The sequence below is a fragment of the Pieris rapae genome, chromosome 24 (assembly GCF_905147795.1).
Source record: "Pieris rapae chromosome 24, ilPieRapa1.1, whole genome shotgun sequence".
Classification (NCBI taxonomy): Eukaryota; Metazoa; Arthropoda; class Insecta; order Lepidoptera; family Pieridae; genus Pieris; species Pieris rapae.
This window is the reverse complement of record NC_059532.1, coordinates 267075-293456: the sequence shown is the minus strand read 5'-3', so window position 1 is coordinate 293456 and position 26382 is coordinate 267075. Positions and strand designations below refer to the sequence as shown.

The 26382-nt window shown below is 32.1% G+C and overlaps 1 protein-coding gene across 2 annotated transcripts in view; it reads right to left on the bottom strand.

Annotated features, from left to right (window-relative positions):
- LOC111000449 (RNA-binding protein Musashi homolog Rbp6) overlaps positions 1 to 26382 on the bottom strand; it is a 77304-nt gene that overhangs the window by 6316 nt on the left and 44606 nt on the right. The window contains exons 1-2 of one of the 2 annotated variants that reach the window (XM_022269880.2): positions 1027 to 1121; positions 323 to 456 (exon numbers count right to left, since the gene is read on the bottom strand). In XM_022269880.2, the coding sequence (XP_022125572.1) occupies positions 323 to 434 (112 nt within the window). In that variant the 5' untranslated portion in view covers positions 435 to 456; positions 1027 to 1121. Of the gene's footprint in view, positions 1 to 322; positions 457 to 1026; positions 1122 to 26382 lie in introns of those variants that run through there. The other variant, XM_045633650.1, reaches the window with a different exon arrangement.

Below are 26382 nucleotides of genomic sequence, written 5' to 3'. Positions count from 1 at the left end.
TACTAACATAACTTTCCCAAATAATGATTACATAGATTTTATTACATGAAATCCAACCAGAAAACAACTGCTCATCAGCAATACACAAACATAAAAATTGATTTTAATCTAACATAATATGAGTATTTTAAAGTAATTTTTATTATAAAGTATAAATATTATAATTAATTATAAATCCAGTCTATACTTCTGCTCCAATCATTATAATTGAAAATTTAAGCTTTCAGCTTTGAAATCTATGCTAAAAAAATGTTATCTCTAAATGCCAGTTTGTAGTTTTAAGGATTTTTTACGTACACAGTTTTAAGTAAAGAAAACTTACTTATTTGTTGAACAGCAATCTGTTGTTGCTGCTGATGAGCAGCAGCCGTAGCCGCAGCATGGGCAGCGGCCTGTGCGCTCAACACATGAGCTGCCAATTCTCCGTCCACCATCTCCAAGCCTCCAAGCGCACCGCTAGAATACACCATCATTTTATCACTAAATCACAGAAACCACAAATTACACAATATCACGCTTCAATAAGCGCGGCGACAGCGAATAATCCGCGTCAAGACGCTTTCTATTCAAATAAAAACAAACGAAAATCAAGAAAAAAGCTATCTAAGAGCGTTCGAAAACCATAAACAATTTAGAAAAAAGAATGTTGTCCCTATTTGTTGTAAGATTTCTATCATAAAACAAATATCTTACATCCAATAATACACATTCATATTAATAAATTGTTTCTTTGAATTTGTCCATAATCTATTAAAAATTATTTAAATTATCTTTTTTCCGTTAAATCCTTTTGTTTTTAAGTATGAATATTAATGAGCAATGACAATTGTTATTTGACAATAATTAATACCATTGACCATAGAGCCTAATAACAAAGATCAATTTCACATTGAAAGGGACATCTAACATCGCAGTTCATTTACAGGCAAAATTCGTTAAAATTACTGAGATAATATTTAGTAAGTAGAATGTTAAATGGAGAATAATAAGTTCTAGGTCGTTACTTTTAACCCCATAAATACGTACATTGTGTATTGAAGTTGTTTATTTGCAATATAATATTTCTATTGCAAATATTTAATCACATTAGATGACACACACGCCTCCAATAACTTGCGAGCGTCCCTGGATGCGAATTGTGTAGGCGCGGCTTTAACCATGACAGTTACTTAAAATATAATGGCGGCAACTTATGGCGGGAAGAAATATGTAATAACTAATAATTTTGCAAGCTTTTGTGTCTATGGGTAATTTTAATCACGATATTGTGAAATTAATTTTGTAAATTTTAACATTGCTTATTATATATATATTTATATTTTATTAAACCTTTGAAGCAGATTTCCTGCTTCGTTGCAAAAAGTTTGGGATATAAATCATATTTCGTAATCTTTATTTTGTACTCAAAAAGAAAAAATGCGCAGATCGCACCTGTAGCTCTTTGAATTATAAGATTTTCATAACGGAGAAGCGCTGAAAAATGTGAGCCTAAGCTGATGTCAGAAAAGTTTTTGACTAATAACACCTACTTAATTACCTACTACATTTAGGTTGGCAAATGGTAACAAAAAAGATTTAATACAATTTTTTTTTAGATGGAAAAGAAAAATTTTCCTTCTATGTTAGGTATAGATTTAATTAAAAACACTTTTTGCACCAAATGTTTTTTCAATTTTTTTCTTAGAGGTGTCTAATATCCATTTTGTTGACGAAATGAGATATAGAATGAGAGCTATTGAATTTATCGTACTATTACGGTTTGTTTCCATTAATATGAATTAAACAAACTTTGAAACAATATGCCGACTGTCGCCCGCGCCGAATGGCAAAATAGCTGTTTATAATGCCGATTGCCGAAAGGCGCGATCTTTGAAACCGCTGCGTGCTCCGCGCTCTAAGCATTAGCCCCCCCCCCGCACTTCCCTTTAATCCTTCAAAGGCGTTAGGAGTGAAGACTTTAAAAATATGCCACACGAAAACGATTGTTTAGTACGAATTCTCTAGACTGACGTTGAGTATTTAACAATATTCTCTCGATGTATTATGTATCCCAATACTAATTATACAATTTGTGAGAGTGTGAGCGTGTCTGTGTTGTGATAAGGTTATATTTTCAGGTATTCCGAATGGGAATTTTTGTTTAGAGGGATTTTTATTTACAAATCACTGGATTCGTTCGTTCGAATTGCCATCAATTGTGCAAGGCGTATTATTATTTAAGTTAAGAAGTGAATAAATGTCAGGTCTTATTGTAGTAGACAGAGATGTATTTTGAATCGATAAAATGTCATTTAATGGTAATAAAATTATTATTAAAATTAGAACAATGTATTTTAAGTTTTGTGACAATCATTATTTAATGAAGTTACTACAAATTTTCTGACAATTTGATGTGTAAAAAACAAAGTACAATAATTAATGGTAACGAATAACAATACAAACTTCTTCGGTCTCAGATTTCTGTTTCATGATCATATTATGTGTTAGGGTTTCTAAAATTGTATAATGAATACGTTGCTATATTTACCATAATTAATATTTATGGTTGGTTTATATGGAAATAGTTGATATATACTTATTGGATTTAATAATTAGAATATATAAATAACACTTCTATTGTATGCCTTACAATTGTCTTCAATGTTCCTGCGGAGACGCTAGCAAATCATAGTAACGGATTGGGCTGTGATACTTTATACTTTGTACAACAATATCCGGTGGTTTTTACAATAAATACAAGTTTGTTATAATTCAGGTAATTTAATAAATAGATGATTTGTATTATTATTATCTTAAATTATTAGTACTTAAAATATATACAATGATGTATATTTAATGTGATTTTGTAAATAATAGTTTCATTGACAAAACCTACGATTGGTGGTTTTTTCTCGAGTAGTGAGGCGGGAAAATATCGGGCGTTGATTGGTGAAGACTTCAATTGGGGACTTTCTGTCCCGGTGCTCGTCGATCGTACGTTGAAGGAAAATATTGTGAAAAACTGGCTTGCCTGTGACGAAAAAAGGCTACTAAATGTGTGTCATGTACTCATGTACAAAAGATTACTTATTTGCTGTCCAAATATGCACTACTCTTTGACAATAAAATAAAATTGTCATACGAATACGATTCGCAGGCCCTATTATAACAAGTCTTCATTTCAAGTCCTCAATTAAATTAATTTACGATTAATTTTCAATTATAATTCCTTAACAGTTAACACTTGCTTATTACTGACAGTGTCCACTTAACATCAGGTGAGCCTCCTGTCCGTTTGCAACGGTCAGGAGGTCTATAAAAAACAATTGAACTAAAAAATCTGAGGCCTAGGCCTGTTTGTGAGCGCTGTTGTTTTTTTTTAAATTTTTATTTTATTTTATGTGATCTAGGAAATATAGGTTTCCAGTGTATGGGCTGCGGCTGAATTTTTCAGTGTGCAATTACAGTAATGACGGAAAACATCGCGGAAAACCGGCGTAATTGGACAGAAAATCTTCAACGCCAGGCGAGTGAATGAAAAGAATGGATGCAGAAATCTGATGTTCTGACCTGAATGAGAATACAATAAGTATAAAATAAATAAATAAAAAAGTCTTGTATTTCCGGATGTCTGGCCTTCCTCGGCTTTCTCCAATGAGTTCTATCATTGGCATTTCTGATCCGTTATGACTCCAAGGTCGAGCTGTCTTCTAGCCATCGTGTTTTGGGCGCCCCAGTTATCTAGTCTCATTCTCTTGGATACCAGAGTGATTGCTTTACCACGTCGAATTAATTTAAAATTATGTAAAATTATTTATTTAAAGTTTATAATAATACATAGCTTCAATCCAGTAAAAAAGTGTTTTCTTTAAATATTTTAAATACTTACACTTATTCACACATACATAATATGATTCTAGTGTTGGTTGGTGTATCGCACTGAACAACAATCATTAGTAGATTTAACAAAATATTTCTTTTTTCTACGGTAATAAAACTTACAAACAATTTTCGAGCGTAGACACTAGAGTCCTAAGCTGGGTTAAGCAATAAATCAGTGTAGCCATCCTCAATTTATCTTATAAGAATCTATTGTAGCAACTAGCAACCCCTCCGTGACAGATGTCCACAGATAAGACATAAATGTAAATGATATATGACTTTATGCCTACCTCAGTGTGTACTACAATATAATAATAATTAGCATTTTATAATATAAAGAATGATCTTTGTCTGTGACTTATGGAATAAAGCCTGAATGAGAAAGCGTCTTAGTTAATTGCAAACCATTATCCGTGGACTACAACGCCGCGATCTTTTTTTCGCAATTGCTTTTTTTGATATAATGTTTTAGAACTGGACTGGCAGCTCGTTTCACAACGTATGTGTAGTGCATTAAAATGCTCTCTGGATTGCCAGACGTCACAATTTAATATAATCTAATATTGCTATTTACTTTAAAAAAATGTTTTAAATTTTTTGAGCGTTTGAATCTTAACCCAGTGTTCTTGTTGTGTGTAGTTCTGTCTATAAACACAATCAATATCTGCAAAATAACCATGGTGAGTGAACTATGTCTTCAGGTAAGATTAAGGATGAGACACAAACGAGACTTAGTGCTAAGCTAAGCTTTTCTTCTGTGTATCGAAAGAGTAATGTTACCCTAATCGTCTACACTTAGGCTAAGTACATCTCCTGACCAATTCAATATTTTTGGAAAAAGAAATGAATCATTTACTTAATGTCAAATCGCATATGAGGGTTTTTTTATTATAGGGGACCAACGTGCGAGAAGGCTGATCTGATGTGACGTGATACCACGCCCGTGGACACTTTATGCCAGAGGGCTTGCGAGTTAACTGCCTATTAAGAATTGGTTCTTATAGAGCAGGTGGCAAACTGTCAGGAAACTCCTGATATTAATACCGCCGCACATGGACACTCAATGCCAGAAGCAGTGCATTGCCGGCCTTTGAAGAATTGAGACGTTCTTGAAGGACCCTAAGTCAAAATGGTTCGGAAATACTTCAGTCTTCTAATATGTCTACTAAACGATCTCCATTTTCTTCATAAAAACGTTGCACATCTTCGTGACGTTACGTAAAATAATTACAATTAAAGAAACTAATTCTTTTAAGGCAATATCTTGTAGTGTCAATGAATTATTAGACAGTGCAATCCCATCGTCCGCTAACAATAGATTCCAAATTAAAAGCAGATCAAATCGATTCGAGTAATCTGTGCCAACACTTTCACTTACTTTTTCCATCAAAAATAACGGTTTTTCTGAACAATAAATGTTTATAGGACAATTTAAAGCTTTTAAATGCTTTGTTGATGTAATGTAATGAAAAATTGTTGATGCCTGGTAGATAGTATCGGTATCCAGAGCTGGTGCTTTCCCTGACGAATACAGAGAGGATGTACCAGCGTTAAATGAACACAGCATAGTCATAATATCTTTATTTATTTAGGTAAACATGTACACTTATGAACGTCAAGAAAAACAAATTAAATTAATCGTAAATTTACATTTACCACCAGTTCGCAAGTCAAGGGCGTAGAGCGGGTAAGAAGAACTGGCAAGAAACTTTCCGCCACTCTTTTCAATCGCCAAGTTTTTAATACAAATTGTTTGAACTGGAGCAAATCAATCCTAAGGATTAGGATCATTTAGTTATTCGTCACATTTATAAAGGCTTTATTAATTTATTTATTTTTAACAAGGGCTTTGAATTTATTTAGTGACAGTTCTCTAATTTCGCTTGGGAGTTTGTTGTAAAAACAAATACAATTTCCGTATAAGGAGTGGTTTATCTTCTGGAGCCTGGTTGGTCGCACACTCAAATTAGTTCTATTACGCGTATTATACTGGTGAAAGTCACCATTTGTTTTAAAATCGTTAAAGTTTTTTTGTACATACAACAAGGCTTCAAGAACCCAACTTATTAAATTTGTTTTAATGTTGTATGTATTAATTTATTTATTACTATTATTACTATGTAGATTAGGTGTGTATGAATTTTATAAATGAATGTATTTAAAAAAAATATTGAGAAAAATCGTTCCAATCCGATTGCAGTATAATATTTTTAGCTAAAGGCAATATTAAAGCGAAAATTACTCTGAAACAAGGATATATTCAGCCGTAGTAAGGAAAATAGTATTTACACTGGTTTATTTTATAATTAAAAAAAACATATGTGCAATTCACACATGGTAGAAGTGAAACCTTCAAAAACATTTTTTTTATTATTAATCATATATAAATTAATCATTTTCCATTATCTAATGTGTGTGTTCTTTTAAAACAGTATATTTTAATGATAAATTTTAATTTATAAGTTTAATATAAATTTTTAATTTGGGAAAAACTAAAACATCGAAAGTTTGAAATTCGATCAAATGAAAAAGCGGCAGTAAAGAGAGGCTGTATAATGCCTGCTATCTCATTTTCTCCCACGTTAAATCATATGATGAATTGATGTTTCTGTCTCTCTTTACCGCTGCATCCGGTTTGAAATCACGACGATTCGAAAGAAGTTTATCTATCTCATTTTCTCCCACGTTAAATCATATGAATTAATGTTTCTGTCTCTTTTTACTGTCGCTTTTTCGTTGCATCCGGTTTGAAATCACAACGATTCTAAAGAAGTTTCACTTCAAAAAAATGCTATAGAAGAAGTCTTACATGAGACAAATTATGTAAAAATAAAAACCAGTTCTTGTCATATCTATTTACGTCAAATAAGACCATAACCTGTAGAGAATAGAAATAGATAACGTTAATCTAAAGCCTTATGTTGACTACAGTACCTAAATGCGTTGTTATTCAATCAAATCACATTATTTACAATCACTAAATATATTTAGCAATGAAATATATTCACTTTTACATTAAATAAATAAAATATGCAGAAGATAAGGCAAAATATGTATAATTAGTTGTTTTCGACCACTATCACAATATGTATTTTCATAGTGAAATAATTTCATAACCTCTAGAGAAAAGTAGTTGATAACGTTTTTACAGTCTAAAACGATTACATGAGAAAAATCTGGTCTTTTTCTTATTTTATAATAAACAAATAGATAAATAATATAAAAAAATATTATTTCGACCTCTGTAATATCTATTTACGTCAAAATAATTGGTAAAAATACCATTACGTACCATAAATTTTCACATTATAATTAACTGTTTATTATGTCATGATAATTAATATGACATTTGCATGTCTACTTTATGCGATTTTTTTTAGAACCTCTTTTCAAATAAACGATTTATTATTAAAAGTAAAATAGAAAAAAAACAAATAGACATTTATATTATTGACAATTGATATAAAACTTTAAAAATGGAACAGTCATCCTGGATCGTGTTACGGAGAGTTCGTTGACCTCGAGGGAAGCTCTTACTTCAATCATAAATTATATTGTAGGTTACTTTTAATGAAATATAAATATTATTTGACATTTCATTTATATTAAAACACATTACGAAAGGGGATAAAATTAAACGAATGCAGATCAATATTTTTGTGTATTCGTTTAAAAAGTATAATTCTACGCCCAGGTTTCTAGACTGCAGGCAATTTTAATAGCTCGTATTGTTGAACGGAATATTATTCGTTTAATATAATCTATTTCAAACTTTTTCTATAAATTATTATTTGTGGTGAGTAAAACTTCTCTTTGTCTATATAATTGTTTATGTCTGATTCGAAGTGGGCGTAGGTATAAAAATATCCATGGTATCGAGGTCATTACCTCATCTTGACAGATAAAACCCCTAAATAGAGGAATATCCTAACATTTTTGCCAGATCGATAGCTGATTGAGGGTGTTTTCTATTGAGGGGGTGGTTGACTGCGCATGCGGGAGAAAGTGGGGCGCGGCGGTCGTCCACGCTGCCTCAAACGGGAAGCGACATCACCTCAAAAGCACGTGTCTGATATATTGTCCTGTCACAGCAGTACGTACAAACTACTGCTATGTCTGGACATACTACCAAACGCGTTGCAAACTCAACATCAAGAATTGTGTGTGGCAGTGATTGTGTCAAGAAAGATCGCGCATAAAAAATACAGATTATCGATAAATACAGATTATACAAATATCGATTGTCATTCTTTTTACAGTGTTAATGTTTATAGTATTGTAGAGTATTCTTTTTGAAATGTAAAATGTGTTAGTATTGACTCGTTGTGTACGCATGCGTACTGCATCCGCCATTTTCTTAGGGTTAAGCCCTCGCGGGGTGAATCTCGTTCTATAATCTCTGGTACCGAATTTGTATAAATTGTGTTTTTACATTATTGTATAGCTTTGTGTGTGTAATTTATTTTCATAATTATTAAATACGTCATAATGTATAATTTTAATCTATGCATAGATAAAAATTTACACTTTCAGCATTTGTTTAATTTTTTTTTATCTGTATTTATAATATGTAATAAATATCGTTTAGATTATAATACAACTATTTGTACTCTGTGTGTAAATATAATAATTAAATCTGTAGAAAAAATATATAATTCAAATATTCGTTTTTAATAATTGTATGACGAATCGCAGACATATGGAAATATATATGATAGAGAATTTTATTTAATAAATCTATGCCTACTAAAACCGATTTTTTTTTAATTGACCAATTATATTAATCAACTTAGAAGTTAGAACCGAACTGTACCATCTTCATACTTCAAACGTTTTAAACATTATTTATTGTAGTTTCTTCATTTGAGTAGATATGTAAATTCACTGAAATATAACTCACAAGTAAAAAATCTAGCCAAAATTTACGGACGGAAGTTTAAAATAAATATTTAAGATTATTTATTAATCACTAAACTAGAGATGGTTATTTTTCGTTACGTTATTACGTTTCAAATTATATTTATAGTTTCAAAACGCATTTCTAGACAAGATCACACCAATACTTATGGCGAACCATAAATACCTAAACATACTTCAAATGCACTTAATTTGTTAAATATACAAGTACATATTTACCCTTAATCGGGGATATTTTAATTTTCATATATAAATAGACAGTGTTTTATAGTTAACTTATGATTCGAATCCAAGGAATCCGAACTATGAACCTATAGACAATGAATAATCTTAGATACTTCAGAGATGTAGTTTTAGGTTTGATGTAATTTTATTACTATATCTAATCAAATCTGCTAATAATATTGCCATATTTGCCGGATTAGGTTTATATTATTATTATTAATTATATTATTAGGTATGACAATACCTCTTAAGGCTTAGCCTTACTTTATCATCACTACATATTATAAAACAAAGTCGCTTTCTCGGTCCCTATATCCCTTTGTATGCTTAAATCTTTGAAACTACGCAACGGATTTTCATGCGGTTTTTTTAATAGATAGAATGATTCAAGAGGTTTAATATGTCATGATATGAGTGTTATGTATAATAACATCCATTAAATAGTGGAGAAGTACTGTTATTCATGAGGTTTCTAATGTGATGTCGTAAATAATTACATTTTTTCCGCTTACATTGAAAACGCAGGCTGAACCCTACGAGTTTTATCAAAATAATGTACTAAGTATTGTACACATTGAAAAGGTCTACAGAAAAGTCCGGTATGATGGTATATGTCTATCTCTTATTATCCATAAGAGAACCCACATTTTTATATACAACGTTCACAGATTTTCTGTAGTGTATTTAGTATCAGCATTGCACCCGTGCGAAGCCTGGGCGGGTCGCTAGTCTTAGTATAAACTGATGATTGTACTGACACTTTTAAAAAAACCATCGCGCTTAGGAGTTGAGAACTAAGAAGCCATTCGACACTCAAGAAAGATATTGGTCTATAGTTCTATATATTTATCCTTAAACAAATTGGCACAAGATTTAAATTTCAAAACTAAAGTCTTTCCGCCTTGACATATTTATGAATGACAGGCATGGAAATTACAAGTGACATCATTGTCGATTCAACTAATCTGGACAGTATTGTGTCACAAATTAGTTAAATCGACAGATACGTATGCAAATCAATATTCGAAATTTTTCATAATATAATGATTATTAAGAAATATATTTTACTTCATAACGCGCTAATGTCATATGTACAGATAATCTCAATAACACTTTATTTGTACTGTAAAAGTATATTAAAGTATTGTTATATCGTTTAATAGATTCAACAAAAGCTTTTTAAGCTAATAAAGTCTAAGTAAACTAAACTTTTCAATTGTTAAAGTTATGAGCCAGCACTATTCCATCGTTTTTCTTGTCATTGCTTAGGGTGGGCTTATATGTCAACCACGCAAATACGAGATACATAAGAGACAGATAGCGGTATCCGTTTGCCTTCTGTTCTATAAAAAAATCTATGCGGTTTTCAAAAACTGCCTGTAGATATTGTGATGGCAAAATCGAAAAATTCGAATCAACATCGAAAATGAAATGTAACGAAGTGTTAATAAATAACTTAAATAAATATGTCAAGCGAGGCAATGAAATGAAAGGTACACATAACAGCGACGCTCTTACCGGCCAAGAAAAGTATGTGGCACTTTACACTGATTTGTCAATGATATTGTTAATTTATGCTCTGTAACATACAATGGCAGCTGAGAGTAATATCAGTTGGCTTAAATAAAACGTAGATGTCATGAAATGTGCTTTAATAACCAAGTGATTCCGTAAAAGAGGGCATGAAGCCCCACCCTTACACTTCATTAGTCTGCCACGCCTGTATCAGATCCGCCATGGGAGACAATTTTCCTCATAATGACTGGATATTCACTAAACGAGCCCAATGGCTGACACAGTGGATAATTGATTGGTTTATCGGAAAACTTAGATCGGTTACGTTGCAAAAATTTACGATAGTTTGAACATGTCACTATGAATGGAACGTAGATTTTTCGAAGGCAGACGATGGCGAGTGTGTTGTCGGCCATATAAATATTTATTAATGGCGTAAAAAGAACAAAGTAGTAAGTGGGTTAGTAATAAGCTGTAAATCGTTCTCAATAAATAAATAAAAAATATTATTAAATATTATAATACACTTTGTTCTTAAAGGAATATTATAATACACTTTCTTCTTGGTTCCCCCTATCTGCCAGCAGATCAAGCGAGGCAAGTGGACCGAAGTACGTAAGTACGTAGTAAGAAACAGTCCGAAGACAATATCTCCAAGCTAGTGCATGATTGGAACCCGCAACGAAAGAGTGCCCAAGCAAACCTGGCGTCATAGATGGAGAAGAGGCAAAGAGAGTCGGAAAGACGTGGAGCGAGTCCAAATACGAGGCTCAAGAGAGCAATGGGGACCGACTGTGGGGGCCGTCTGCCCAATCTAGGGGTTATAGGACATTGAACTTATACCTACATCGTATCGCATCAATCTTGTTATAGTTATAATAATAACGATCTATACTTCGCATATTCTGCCACAAATTTGTCTTCAAATAAAGAATAGCAGTTACACTATTATTATAATCAAATCTTATATTATTTTACCACTTAATCATCAAATTATTAAAATATATTAAGTATCAAATGAATATTAATTACAATATTTCACGCAAATAATCATTAAAAATTTTTTTCTAAAAGTAGTACATTATAACAGACGTAATATTTATGTTTTCGTAATAAAAATCGTGTTATCGAAAAGTCATTTACGTATAAAATTACAAAAATTGAAATCATCGTTATGGCCACACCTAATGGTGATTTGCCAGCTGTGATTTGGGAAAATCACCGACGTTTTCCGTGAAAAAATAATGATTAATTATTATTTGACAGTACGAAAAAATGTGTTATTGAAACATGACTTCGCCAATAACAAGTAATATTATGTTGGTGTTTAATTTTTTCACAAACTATATATAAATTTACCGTGTAAAAAATCTTGACATTTACATAACCTATGCCACGCGACGCCATCTTGTCTAGACAAGAGATTTGACGCATTTTTTAAATTATCTAAATTGAATTAAAAAAATATATATTTTGTACAGATTTTATATTCACAAATAAATAATTTTCATTTGTTTTAATTTGTTTTTATTCAGGCTATTAAAACATTTTTATAATTTCAAAGGCATGTAATGAACTTCAAATATGATAAAATCTGTTTCTTTTTGAAATATATTTGAGTCATCGAATTATGTTCTGTGTTATTATATAATTTATCTACAATAAAGTATATGGAGGAACTGTGTTTTGTGTGTATTATTTACTGTATTTTATGTGCTTGTAGTAAATTGTTAGCCATCACAATGTGTATATGTGTTGTGTAACAATGCACTTGATATAAACATAAGTGCTAAAAAGAATCACAATACTAATTATAAATATCTAATTATATTTTCATATTCGTTGTTATTGAAGAATGCTAGGATTTCCAAGAACTCAATTAATATATGTAGATTATCTTGCTCAGCGGAAAACTGGAAGTCTACTGAAGACTAAAGCAGGTTTTTATGAAAAGAACGATTCCGGAAAAGCAAACAAAAGTAAAGCAAAATGTCCCAAATATACTAAAAAGGTAGTATATGTAAAATCATATTAATATGAAACGATGTTCGTGGTAAAAATCTTGTGGAAAAATTATTCTATAAAATTAAATCAATGCATTAGCTCAGCCCGCCATTTTTTCGCCGTCATCGGCCATTTTGCCAAAAACCAACCACAGATACCTAAGTGTCCTCTAGTCTATAATAATAAATTAATATCAAAAGCAGTCATGAGCATAGATAATAATAGCCAATGAGCAGCGCCCTGCATTTTATGGCTTAGGGATGACAGTAGAATATTAATGACCCTAAAAAGGTAATGGCCTATATATAATACATAGCGTACTATAATCTATAAATAAAACATAGCTGAAGAATTTGTATAATTGACATTTATGGTGAACTTATATTATTGAATAAATTATGATATGTTAAAAAAATTACTAGCAAAACAGTGGATTAGGTATCAGATATCAATGCTTCTTTTTAATCGTTCAGCCTCCTACTAAATCGAGCTCTGGGTAAATGTTTATTCTGTTATATTTGTGAAGAATTTCAATGAGAGGTGCTCTGAACTTGAAGCGGTTTGGAAAAATTCTGCTGATTTCGAGCCTTGGGAATAAGAGACGAAAATGTTTATGTTCTGTATTTGACCATGTTATCTAGTGGAGGCTTGAATTCATTATGTACCTACAAACTATTGAGTAACCATGAATTTAAATTGAAATTCAGATATATTTGACGGAAATCTATTTTTGTATTTCAAGCCCTTGACTGGAATCAATGCCAAAGGAAACGTATCAGAGCTGTTAACGAAGCATTTTAAAGGCGAAGGAATGACGTGGTGTGAAACTAAGAGAGCTGCTCAGGATGGTTTCCCTTTGCCCCATTTGGGCAACATAGAACTTTAAGTAATTCATATTCAATGGTAGTAAAATAATTTCAGTCAGTAAATATAAAAAATGAAAAAAAGAATATCTTGAATTAAAAACTAATGTTATTTTTGATAACTATTATTAGAATTATGTCATGGCAGCCCTGAGTGACCCTGCGTTTTATGACCTCGCAGATGACAGGTCATATTTATCATTTCACCCTAGTCTGCGTTTGATGGCTTGCTTAATGGCGGGAAATTTGACAGTTGGATAATCTTATCTTTTTACGCAGTAACATAATCTGCGATTCTTTTTCAATGACAGCTTGTAAATTTACCTTCTATTACTAATTAGAAATTTGTTTACTATATATTTAAATTTGATATCTACTACAGTGTTGTTTAATTATTGCATATAAGTAAAATGTCTACGCTTCTTCCATTAATAAAATAATGTAATTTCATTTTATACGTAAAGTTTTATTAAGCTATTATTTAATTAAATTTATGATCATCATTGCGTTTATTTCCATTATCTTACCAATCACCGAGAAATAGGTTCGTCAGCATACCTGAAAAGAAACAAAACTTTAGTAAAGCGTCATCTATATTCTGTGAATTTAAACTTAATTTGATTATAGTAGTACCAAAGTGTGCAGCCAGATGGCGCTGAAATCAAATTAAAAACTATTGATTTTTCATCATAACTGTAAAAGTTGTATTTTTAACTGCTAAAATTAGCTACATTGAGAGATTATTTCCGATAGTTCATCTGTATTTCTTCTACTCTTGGCTCTTAAAAACTTAACAACCAAAAAATTTAAGCAAAATTTCCGGGTTTTGTATTCTGGAGTTAGAAATGTAAAATAATTGAGGAATAACATCGCATCACTAGATTGACAAGTATGCAATGTTTTTCCTCCAATGATAAATGGTTTTATACACATTTTAAGCGTCAAACACCGCAAAATATTCAAAAAGGTACCGTAACAGGTGCTGGCGACGCTAACCACGCCATTGATTGGAAACCATAAAGCTATCCGTCAATTTAAATATTTTTCACATCAAGCACACGCGGTGAGCTTGGGTACAGGCACTGAAAATACTTAATCATTTACTAAAGTATATTTATTTTATTTTTCCTCTCAAACATTACACATGTGAGGACAAGAAGACCAGACCAGATCCATGCTTGCTAAGTAGCTTGCAATATAGCACAACTTTCGGGACTCTTTGTATCAATAAACGCCCAAACACAATAACCAATCTCAATCCATTTTTGACCATCTGAGAAAGACATCTTAATCCAAATATTGATAAAAGTGTGCCAATAAACAAACGACGGATTGTAATAACGGATATTTGTATGAAAATGACAGTTCAATTGTGCTAACATCCTATTTTAAGATTGCATTCTATCCGTCGCCAAAAATGGATTGCCTTCGTAGAGTTTGGTTATTGGGATAGGAGATCAATCGACTGTCACGGTCTGATCTCAGATTGTTTTCAATCTGAGGTAGTGGATTAAGTACCGGGTTCGGGCGAAAGTTGTATATATAATAACGAAAACAATATAATAAATTACTTTTATTGTGTGGTTGACAATTTTGAGCTGTCAAAATCCAAAAATGTCAATAGTCACAGCTCGCGAATAGACTGATTTTTAATTAACATCGTCAAAGAGTTCCTCCTTCTACAATTGAGCTTTATTTAAGCCAGTTTTTGCCTTCTGAAGTAATTCCCAACCATACTTAGCCTTCAAAGAGTGCAATAATTCTTAAATATGCTCGTGGCATTTTCCATGGTTATGTTATGGTATTACATAACATCCGATAATAAAAAAATACCTACTCCATAAAATACTAGCGACGGTTGCAATACTGCCACTAGATTATTATTAAAATTTCAAAAGTTATATTAAGTGTTCAAACTTGGTAATTGAATCGAGATCTAGCCTAGATTGTAAAAATATTTATGGCTAAGCGTGTCTCTGCAAAATATTCTTCTTACGTTCCGAGATTATATGCAAAACTTCTTGGTGTATTGTAGTTTATTTAATTTAATGTTTATAATATTGGTGGCGAACATTAAGTATATAATTTGCTAGTAGGAATTGAAGTTTGGATCAATATTACAAAATATTCTTTTTGAATCAAGGGTTTTACGCCCGAACCCAGTAATTAATCCACAATCACCAATTGATAACAATCACAGATCAGACCGTGACAGTCGATCGATCTCCTATCTGTATCCTGATAACCAAACCCTACGAAGACAATCCAATTTTGGCGACGGATAGAATGCAATCTCTCCGCTCTTTACACTCATATTTATATAACCAAATAAAGTAAATAAAACCGTAAACATAAAATTAAAATATACTTGTCTGTGTTTGGAACATATCAAATAGCTTTTTAATTATGATAGAAACTGGTGTAAGTTAAAAACTTAAGATAGGATATTGGCACAGTTGAACTGTCATTTTCATACAAAGGTCTATGCATATACACCGATTCGACCTATCATGGATAGCTTGTATTGACAGATGGCTATTACAATCCGTCGATTGGTTATTATATATAATATGGATTGAGATAGGTTATTGGGTTTGGGCGTAAAACAGGCATTGATATGATGCCAACTTTACAGAATGTTCTTTCAAGAACCAACCTCAAATTCCCATAAATATCGATTAAAACCCCTAAAGTTTTTATTAAATAATTTGATAGCCCTGCTTTGGTTTAGTTTTTTAGTTGGGTTCGAGACTTAATATAAATTGTATAAATGTAGTCAATCAATTTAACATCTTGTCTGTTGACTTTCATAACGATATGAATAATGATATTTTCTGTTTGAGTTTAAATAGAATCTTTTTTTTAAATATATAATAGGGCGGGAAACGAGCGGGACGCCCAAAAAGAGCAGTCATAGCAGCCCATAAACAATCATTTTTAGTGGGTACGTTGCCGGCCTTTGAGGGAGGAGTACGCTCGAATTTTGAATAGTTGGAGGTCGTATCTTGCTTTTTAAACATTATTTAAGTATTTTGAATAAAGTAAATCCCCCTTCATAAATGTATCCTCTTGATCTCCCATGGACATGTTGATTTCTAAATTTGTAGAAGCCCGAGATGAACTCACTGCTACGCACTTGTGGGGGATCTCCCCTACCATAAACAAGATGGTTTAGATGCGTCACAGCTTATAAATCGGCGTATTTAGATCGCACACAGAGTGTACACTGTGCCGCATAATTGTCAACAAATTTATGATGTGTTTGTTCCGTGTAAGTTATTGGTTATCAAGAAGAAATTGTTTTTCGTGCCACGAGCCATCTGAATTTTATTAGGATTTTTTTTATATAGGACAAACGGGCAGGAGGCTCACCTGATGTTAAGTGATACCGCCGCACATGGACACTCTCAATGCCAGAGGGATCGCGAGTGCGTTGCCTTTTAAGAATTGGTACGCTTTTTTCTTGAAGGACCCTAAGTCTAATTGGTTGAAAACACCAAAAATCGATATTAGAGACATCGCTGCCTGCCGTGTAACAGCCGGGTAACGCGGAACTGACAATCACGTTATATTTCGTGTTTCCCACTGCAGCCTCAAAACTTTAACGATCGATATCACTACATAGTATAAAACAAAGTCGCTTTCTCTGTCCCTATGTCCCTTTGTATGCTTAAATCTTTGAAACTACGCAACGGATTTTGATGCGGTTTTTTTTAATAGATAGAGTGATTCAAGAGGAAGGTTTATATGTATAATAACATCCATTAAATAGTAGAAAAGTACTGTTATTTTTGAGGTTTCTAATGTGATGTCGTAAATAATTACATTTTTTCCGTTTACATTGCAAACGCAGGCTGAACCCTACGAGTTTTATCAAAATAATGCACTAAGTATTGTACACATTGAAAAGGTCTACAGAAAAGTCCGTGATGGTATATATGTCTATCTCTTATGGATAACCCACATTTTTATATACAACGTTCACAGATTTTCTGTAGTGTATTTAGTATCAGCATTGCACCCGTGCGAAGCCGGGGCGGGTCGCTAGTTGTCATTATAAAGAAGAAGCAGTGGGACTCGGGGTGTTTAAAACATTGCTCAAACTCAAAAATATCTTTATTCATATAGGTAAACATGTACACTTATGAACGTCAAAAAAAAACAAATTAAATTAATTGTAAATTTACATTTACAACCAGTACGCAAGTCAAGGGCGTAGACAAGTAAGATTGCTACACCAATGGACTCAAAAATTATCTGTAATCTGTGGATTAGGTGGCAGCACTTTTCTTTAACAGTCATCGCTAGAGACGATGGCAGCAGGATATCTTTGATCCCTTAGGGGATGGGAGAGAGAAACCCTATAATCACACTGATTATAGGTTTTCTCTTCTTTTCTTCTCTCGCTGTGTCAGCGAGTTATTATTTGTGTTAAAAAGGCCCGTGAAATTAAATGTAAATAAATGCTACGACGCTACGCCGTAGCTGCTACGAACAGCATTGTCAAGTATTAAAAGAAATCTTCCGTCTATTAAAAATCAGGGCATTTGTAATAAAAGTGTAATATTAAAAGGTAGTATTGTTATTAAAGAAGCATTGTTCGCCTTAATTTAAATAATTTGTATTTTTATTTAGCTACATACTTGTTATTTGGCCTCAGATTTTTGTATCTGTTTTTTTATAGTTCAGGGGGCAAACGGGCATGATGCTCACCTGATGTTAAACCACCGCCCATGGACACTCACATTGCCAGGCACTAGCCTCTTAGGAAATTATACGCACTTTGAAGCCGCAAATATTTCAGTGGGCTGGTTCTGATAAAACTGCCTAGTAACGTTCAGTTGCAGAAAGACGGACGTTACAGCTCTTTGTATAGAAGTCTAATTTTGTGTGTTTGCATGTGTATTTGTGTACTAATGTGAAACAATCTTAGTGCATCAATAGTTTTTTACTGTCTTTGCTGGCTGAATAATAAATAAAGTAAATGTACATGAATTTAATTATTAAAATTATTTCTTAGATTACAGTATAGCTGTGGTAATGTAGCTTCCATTATCGTCTCGTTAAAAAACGTTTAACTGTCAAACTTCGTAAGCAAATAAACAAAAAAGATTGACATTATGCATAACTTGGTAACGCGCCATCTGTTGACAGAACAAGGAACATAATTACAAAATGATGTTCTTAATTATTTATTTTGCTCTTTTTCTGACGTTTTTCTACTTTACCAAAAAACTCTAGTATTATAATTTATTTTATTGTGAGATTATTTAACTTATATATGTTTTAATTGTATTTTTTTGTAACACTTTTATTTTCTCTAATTGTCATACATTTTAGATGGAAGATTTTGTAAAATATGTCGTAGATTTAGTTCTACAAAAATCAAGATATATAAACGAGAAATTATTTGCCAATAAATATAACAATGTTATTTTGTGGAACACAATAAAAATAGGGTTCGCATCAGAAGAGGTTATGAAATAGGCTGATAAAAACACGCGTGGCGCCTGTCTGTCTGTCCATGTATTGATTATACATCAGAGGCATAATTTTATGTATATTATATCTAAGATAAGGAAAGATGAAAATTGTTCGTATTTCCCAACCAATTCGACTAAAACTTCTAGAAAACTGGGTACCAGTTGTTAAATGGTTGGCTACGTACGTTCTAGCTTTGATTTCCCCCCAGTTATATAAAAAAAGTTTGGTATTTCAATTGAAAAAAAACTAGCGACCGAATCTAACAACTGTAATCCATAAACTTAAACGTTTCCCATGAATCATTCTAGATATTGGTAAAACTCGAAATAAATTTTGTGCAGTAGTTTTTGAGTTAGACTTGTTTTAGCGAACATCGTTTCGCCTGATTATGAGTTTACTTAGTCTACCTTTTTTAGTTATAAACATATGGAACATTTTACAGTAGGTAATAAAAATAAATAATAAAAATTATCCTCAGAGCTCATGGAATAAATAAATTATAGAATTGGTCCTGCCGTATTCAAGTTTTGCATTTGACGTATTTACGATTTATTTTCATTTATTTCATTATAATAAAAGTAAAATCTATCTTTCATCAATAGAGCATTTCATCAGAAACAACAAATTTTAGCTAGTCTTTTCTAAACCAAGATGGCCGCGATGTTCAAGTCGAAACTAGCAACGTAACATATGCACCCCACAATTTTAATCACACAACAAATGGCAAGATTTTTGCGAGAAATTCTTCATTTTTCATTCAAAAGCGTGCTTTTAATACTGCACCGTCAATATGGAATGATTACTGCGTATAAAGGTATGTCAGAGGTTACGTATGAGATGTGTTCTGTGCGAATATTCAGCATATTTTTAAAAAGTTTTCACTTGTCAACTGACAACATTTTGTGAGTGATCACTACATAGTATAAAACAAAGTCGCTTTCTCTGTCCGTATGTCCCTTTGTATGCTTAAATCTTTGAAACTACGCAACGGATTTTGATGCGGTTTTTTTTAATAGATAGAGTGATTCAAGAGGAAGGTTTATATTTATAATACATTCCATTAAATAGTGGAGAAGTACTGTTATTTTTGAGGTTTCTAATGTGATGTCGTAAATAATTTCATTTTTTTCCGCTTACATTGCAAAGGCAAGCTGAACGCTACGAGTTTTATCGAAATAATGTACTAAGTATTGTACACATTGAAAAGGTCTACAGAATAGTCCGTGATGGTATATGTCTATATGGTATATGTCGCGTATATTATCAGAGCTTTCCAGCGGCGGAAATAACAATACATAATAAAAACCTGCTTTTCATCAGCATTGCACCCGTGCGAAGCTGGGGCGGGTCACTAGTTATTTATATGTCGTAAATCGGAAGATAGGCAATTTTTTTTTAATTTATGACCTGGTCCCCTTTAAGTCATAAGTCAGCCAATGAGAGGGATAAATCTATATATATACTAGCGGATCCGACAGACGTTGTCCTGTCTATACGTCTTTAATTTGAAAATTTCAAACTTTTTTTAATAAGCTAAAACATTCTGGACCATTTTGATGAAAATTATTATTCAAATGTTATGACAATATCTAACGATCCAGCACATGGTCTACAATAACACAATGATAACAAAACTTTTTTTTAATTTGATCGCAGCGCTAACTTTCGGGACAGACTAAAATTAAAATTCGAATATTATTTAAAATTTGACAGTGCGATGGTAGCGCCGTCTGTCGGATCCAATGAAAAACATTCCAAAATCAACAACTACTAATTAATTTAAAAAAACATTGTCCAGCGGACAAAATTGTGAATCTAAACCATTCTCGAATCTCCTCGAACACACACAAAAAATTTCATCAAAATTGGTCCAGTCGTTTAGGAGGAGTTCAGTCACATACACACAAGAAATATATATATTAAGATATATAAAAGAAAGTCGTGTTAGTTACACCACTTATAACTCAAGAACGGCAGAACAGATTTGGGTGAAAATTGGTATGGAGGTAGCTTAGAGCCAGGAGACGGACATAAGATACTTTTTATCCCGTTCGACAGCGTTCCCGTGTGACTTGACATGAAACGTCAGTCACTATAAAACGTGGTATAACAAAACAGAATCAGACTTGGAATAACAAAACGCTAATGATAGCTATGTAATTGACGTATAATGACAGCTATGTAATGACGTATAGATGACAATTTGATATTTGTAAGAAATCAATATTCAAACTATTTCTATTAAATAAATAATTAACAATTATAATGTAATGATAGTTCCATTGCCCATTCGTATAATGAATGATTAATGTAGTAGGTATTTAATTTTTAGTATTTTTTTCCAATAAAAAAAACTGCTTATTATCTGCGATTAAGGCGTAACAAAGTTCGCCGGGTCAGCTAGTATACAGATAAAACGTGGACTTTAAAGACTACTACCATATGAAAAGGACCAAGGGGAAGAAGAAGAGAGGGAGCCGTAAAGATGGACAGAATATGTAGAAGAGTTAGCGACTGGAGAAAGTCATGGAGTCATATTTGAAAAAAGCTAGAGTAAGCCTTTACCCATGAAAAGGTTCAAATTGTACTGAAGAAAGCTAGGATACGAAGAAGAAAATTGTAAAACAAATTTAGACTATAAAATGCATATAATTAAGATCGTTTGGTAACACTATATATTTAAACAATTTGTAGCTCTAAATTCTATAAAATACATATATTTTATTATACATATTTGATATCCTTATTTTAAAAGAATCCATACCCATCCACTTTTATACTGCACACGGCGACGCTTAACCGGAGTTATCGCATTTCTATTTGTGCTAAAATTCAGATTGCAGTGTTATTGATTTAAGCAATATTTAGCCGTTCCGCATATTGATTATAGGGCTGTCTACCGCGTTATATTTTCGTATTTGTAATATTTAATTCTTGTCTATTGCCATTCTGTTTGTTCTCTATGAGGTCTCAGTGTTTTAGGAATAAAACTACATTTCTTAATTGTATTAGGTGCTTATATGAACTTTACTTTCGAAAAAAACATATACACAAGATATAATATATGTATTACAATATAATAATTATATTACTCTATAATTAATCAAAATAGAACAAAAATTCCGGTGTAAAAATTAGTTTATAATATTATGTTATTTTAATTTTAGCTTGAACAAAGAAAACAAAATGGCGGTGCGTCATTTGTCATATAGACTTTTCCCGCGCAATAATTTGAAAGGATGTCTTCTATGGAAGAACGTAGAAAGAAGAAAGACTGCCTGCGCCATGGGCGAAAAAAAAGATTCAACCAAAGCGAGAATTAAAAAAACAGTTGTTAATTGTCAAATCAATAAATTCGTTTCATAAAGCAATCGTCGCAGCCCTAACAGATGAAAAATGTAGTTTATTTACTGTATCGGAACAACTTGAACTCTGTATCAGTATATTTCAGGTCAAAAATATTTAAAACATGTATATTTATCAATATATTATTGAACCCCTTTTGAATAAAGTTATATAACCCCAAGCCTTATAAACCGTGTCATTAATTTAACATTAATACTTTTAAATGATCTGTGTCCCGAATTGGCCCGTAATATTATAGGACACATCTCCCAAGGGGAATCTTTGTACCGTAGAAATCACAAGTTTGCCAAGCATCCGACAATATATAATGTAAATAAAACCTAATTATGTAGGAATAAAGAAAATAATAATCTCGGAGAAAGGTCTCTATGGAAATGAAAATGACCACCAAGTATTTCTTATCATCAGCATATTTCTGTAACTACGTAAGTATAACTTTAAAAACTACAGTTATTGAGCCAGCAGCTCACAATAATAATATTATGTATGTGTGAACGCCATCTTGGTAGATTATTAATCAACACGCTGGCTTTCGGTCAGACAGATAAAATTAAACGTTTCGACGTTCGACGCTGCTTAATTTAAATCATAATCCTAGCGACTTGATTGAGTATCGATCTTTAGTTATCTGTCTAGAGATTGAATTAACTCTCTGATTTAAATACTTTACTGCGACATATACACAGACACAAATAAATAAGTGTAACTCAATTTTAAATACACATTCACACACAGATAGTAGCCACCAGGGATTTCCACATGCCACGGTTCTCTACCTCTCTCGCTTCATCCACTTTCATGACATTCACCATGTTAGCTTTTATATATTTATAAAATTTAATAAATTTAAATTTTTATAATTTTTTTAAATATACAGTGTTACCAAACGATCTTAATTTATTTATATATTTATTAACACTTCGTTGCATTACATAAAAGGAAAATATTAAACATAATTTAATGACAAGCAACTGGCGGCCTTATCGTTTATAATTAAATGCATTTTATTATCTAAATCTGTTTTACAAATTTTTCTTGCTATCCTAGCTTTCTTCCATTGGAACCTTTTAACTTGTCCTGTGGTCCACGACAAGGCCTACCCAACCCGACCTTACCATCCACGGTTGCCTTATCTACTTGTGAACTACTTTTCAACCATCCTTCACACTAAACCAAAGCACTCCCTTTTATATCCTTGTCTCGTTCTAAATCCCGTTAAAATATAAGTGTAGATAGGCCAGTCCAGTTTTCACCGGTGCATTGTACATTTTCTCATTTTTATTTCGTCAAATGTATTAAGTTTTCAGTGCTTTGTGATATTTCAACAAAGCCTCCATTTATTTGCATAAACTGGGTCAGACTCTAGCTGCTCTTTAGCGTGTTTCTATTACAAATCCTATTTAGTTCCACGGGTATGCTTGCTAACACCAAGCTTCTATAATAAATTGTTTATTTGCAACAAAAGTGGTACATTCAAATTGATTATTAAAAAAAACATATAATCAGTTATTTAAAAATAGCTCTGCAAAGTCATTTATAACTGTTTACAAAAACTATGGTCTTAATACTCTCCCCTTAAAGACACCTTGCCTTTAAGTATCACCTTCTCTTTGAAAGCATAACACGGCAGTGATCTATAACTGGGAAGATGATTAAATAGTTTGATAGCCATGGTTAAACATTTTTTTAATATACAAGCAACCCACAGTGTTTTTTTTTTGTCAAAATGTACTAGTTTTAAAAGGGGCTAGGCCCGTTTCCTACATCATCCCTATGACCAAGACAGACAGTCCTCCAAAAATTGATATTTAGAAAAACATATTAACATTTAAATTTTATTACAAATCACTGATAAAAGTGTGCTAGCAAACTATGAATTAAATGTTCATTCTAATAAAACAATATATCATCCAAATAGTTTCTGTATACCGTTTCCATTACAAAACGTGGCGTAGGTATCTAGTATTAAGCATCGCTTTATTAAAACACAAAGGGTGCTTCATCAAAATTTTGCGGTTAACGCAGCTACGGTACGGTACCATAGAGGTACCGTTGAAGCGGTTAACTGTCACAGTGACAACTAGAATCTATACTCTATTACAGTATGGTGACTATTTAAACACATTTTTCACATCTGAAAGTCACGGAGGTCAACTGTCAAAGTGACATCTATAATCTATTGTCTTTCAATGAATTGATACGCTCTTTAAAGGACCCTAAGTCGAATTAACAAACAAACAAAAATCATTTATTCATATAGGTAACATAATGTACACTTATGAACGTCAAAAAAATAAAATAAACATTAAATGATTCTAATTTTACATTTACTGCCAGTTCTCAAATCAAGGGCGTAGAACGGAAGAGAAGTATTGGCAATAAACTCTCCAACTGATTCGGAAATACTTCTGTGGGCAGCTGGTTCCAAATAGCGGTGGTAGTTAAAAACTCTCAGTTGGGCTACGATCAATATGTTCGAACGCGTAAATGTATTTTTAAAGTACTCATTGCTAAAAACAACTCAAATAAGAACGTTAAATTCATTAAAATACCCTTTAAAAGTTTTAATTGAAATCCTCTGTCACTTCTTAATAATTTTTCTTTATAAGTTTTTTAGGCTCTTTAATGTCGTAACATTCCCGATTAAAGAAAATGAGATTCGCTTTTCGTGAATGTATGTGAAATGTTAGACATTGACACAAAGAAGGCGCTGAGCTTATATTAAATATATAGTCTGTGCCTGATAAATCTCATAGACATGGCGGTTTCTACTATACTTACACATATTGTTGCGCAGCAATGGTTTAAGCTAAAACTGATCTATATATTATATATACTAAAATAGTTCTCCATTTTTATAATATATTTATTTATATTTTTTTTTATTTATGTATAAAAAATTATTAAGGGCAAAATTTAGTTTTTACATTTGGCATATCCATCGACCATATAAAATCTTTTACCATAGACATTTCTCGCGCCATTCAATTCCCGCCATGTCAAACTAAGCTAACCACAGAATCCTTTGTTTTTTATGACACGTACGGCTTACATTCCTATCAGCATAAAGACAATACGAACAGAGACAATGAATGTTAGAAAACTGGTTTTCATTTGTTTTTGATACTCTTGTTTATAACATGAATATAATATAAAAGTTTCGTGTTTTGCTTTTTTGTGAATTGTATTTCTTATTTAGTACAGTTACTATTTTGTATACTAATGAAACGAATTTAGGTTAGTTTCCCCAAATAACCGCAAAGTTTGGCAGGAAATAATTTTGACAAGGACATTTGTTAAAAAAAAATAAGTCAAAGAAAAGGGAAATGTAAAATCTTAAGCCACATTGTCTAAATCACAAGAAGTACAAAGTCCATACAAAGAATCTTTAGAATTTGACAATGACAAGGGTTAAGCGTGTTTCTCCCTTATCCTCTATAATCTATGGCCATCGAGAGCGGAACACTTGACTCAAGCGTGCTTAAAACTACTTGAATTTTGAATTTTAAAACGTGCTGTATCTTGTCATCTGTGTATCAGCAATTTGTGATTTATGCTAAAATGGCGGCATGCCGTTTAATATTCCAAAAGATTATTATTATATGTATTCTTGCTCGCTAATAACACTTTACACTATTTGAAAAAAAAAAACATTTTGTTGTGGTCAATTATTTATTTAATTTTATATTGTATTTATTATTTATATAGCATTAAACAAGGAATGGTCAAGGGCGTGTGTCAAGGCCCAGGACCCAGATCGCCTATATTGACAAATCATGAAACAGATCCATATTTATATAATCAAACTTGTAGTAGCTGTCAATAACTAAAACTGTCGTATTGACTCGTAAATTTCTTTTTTTCTTTTCGTTTGACATGAGATCGTTCTTGTAAACTCAAACTCAAAATATCTTTATTCATATAATATGTAAACAATTATGAACGTCAAAAAAAAATTTAAAGTAAAAAAAATTAAAAAAAAAAAAAAGTAAAAAGTAATTTACATTTACTACCAGTTCGCAAGTCAAAGGCATAGAGCGGGCAAGAAGTAGCGTTAATAATAATTAAAAAGAAACTTTAAACGTATGTTGTTCCATCTATCGCCATGCTTATTCAAACGAAGAGATCACCAGCTCCAACTTAAATG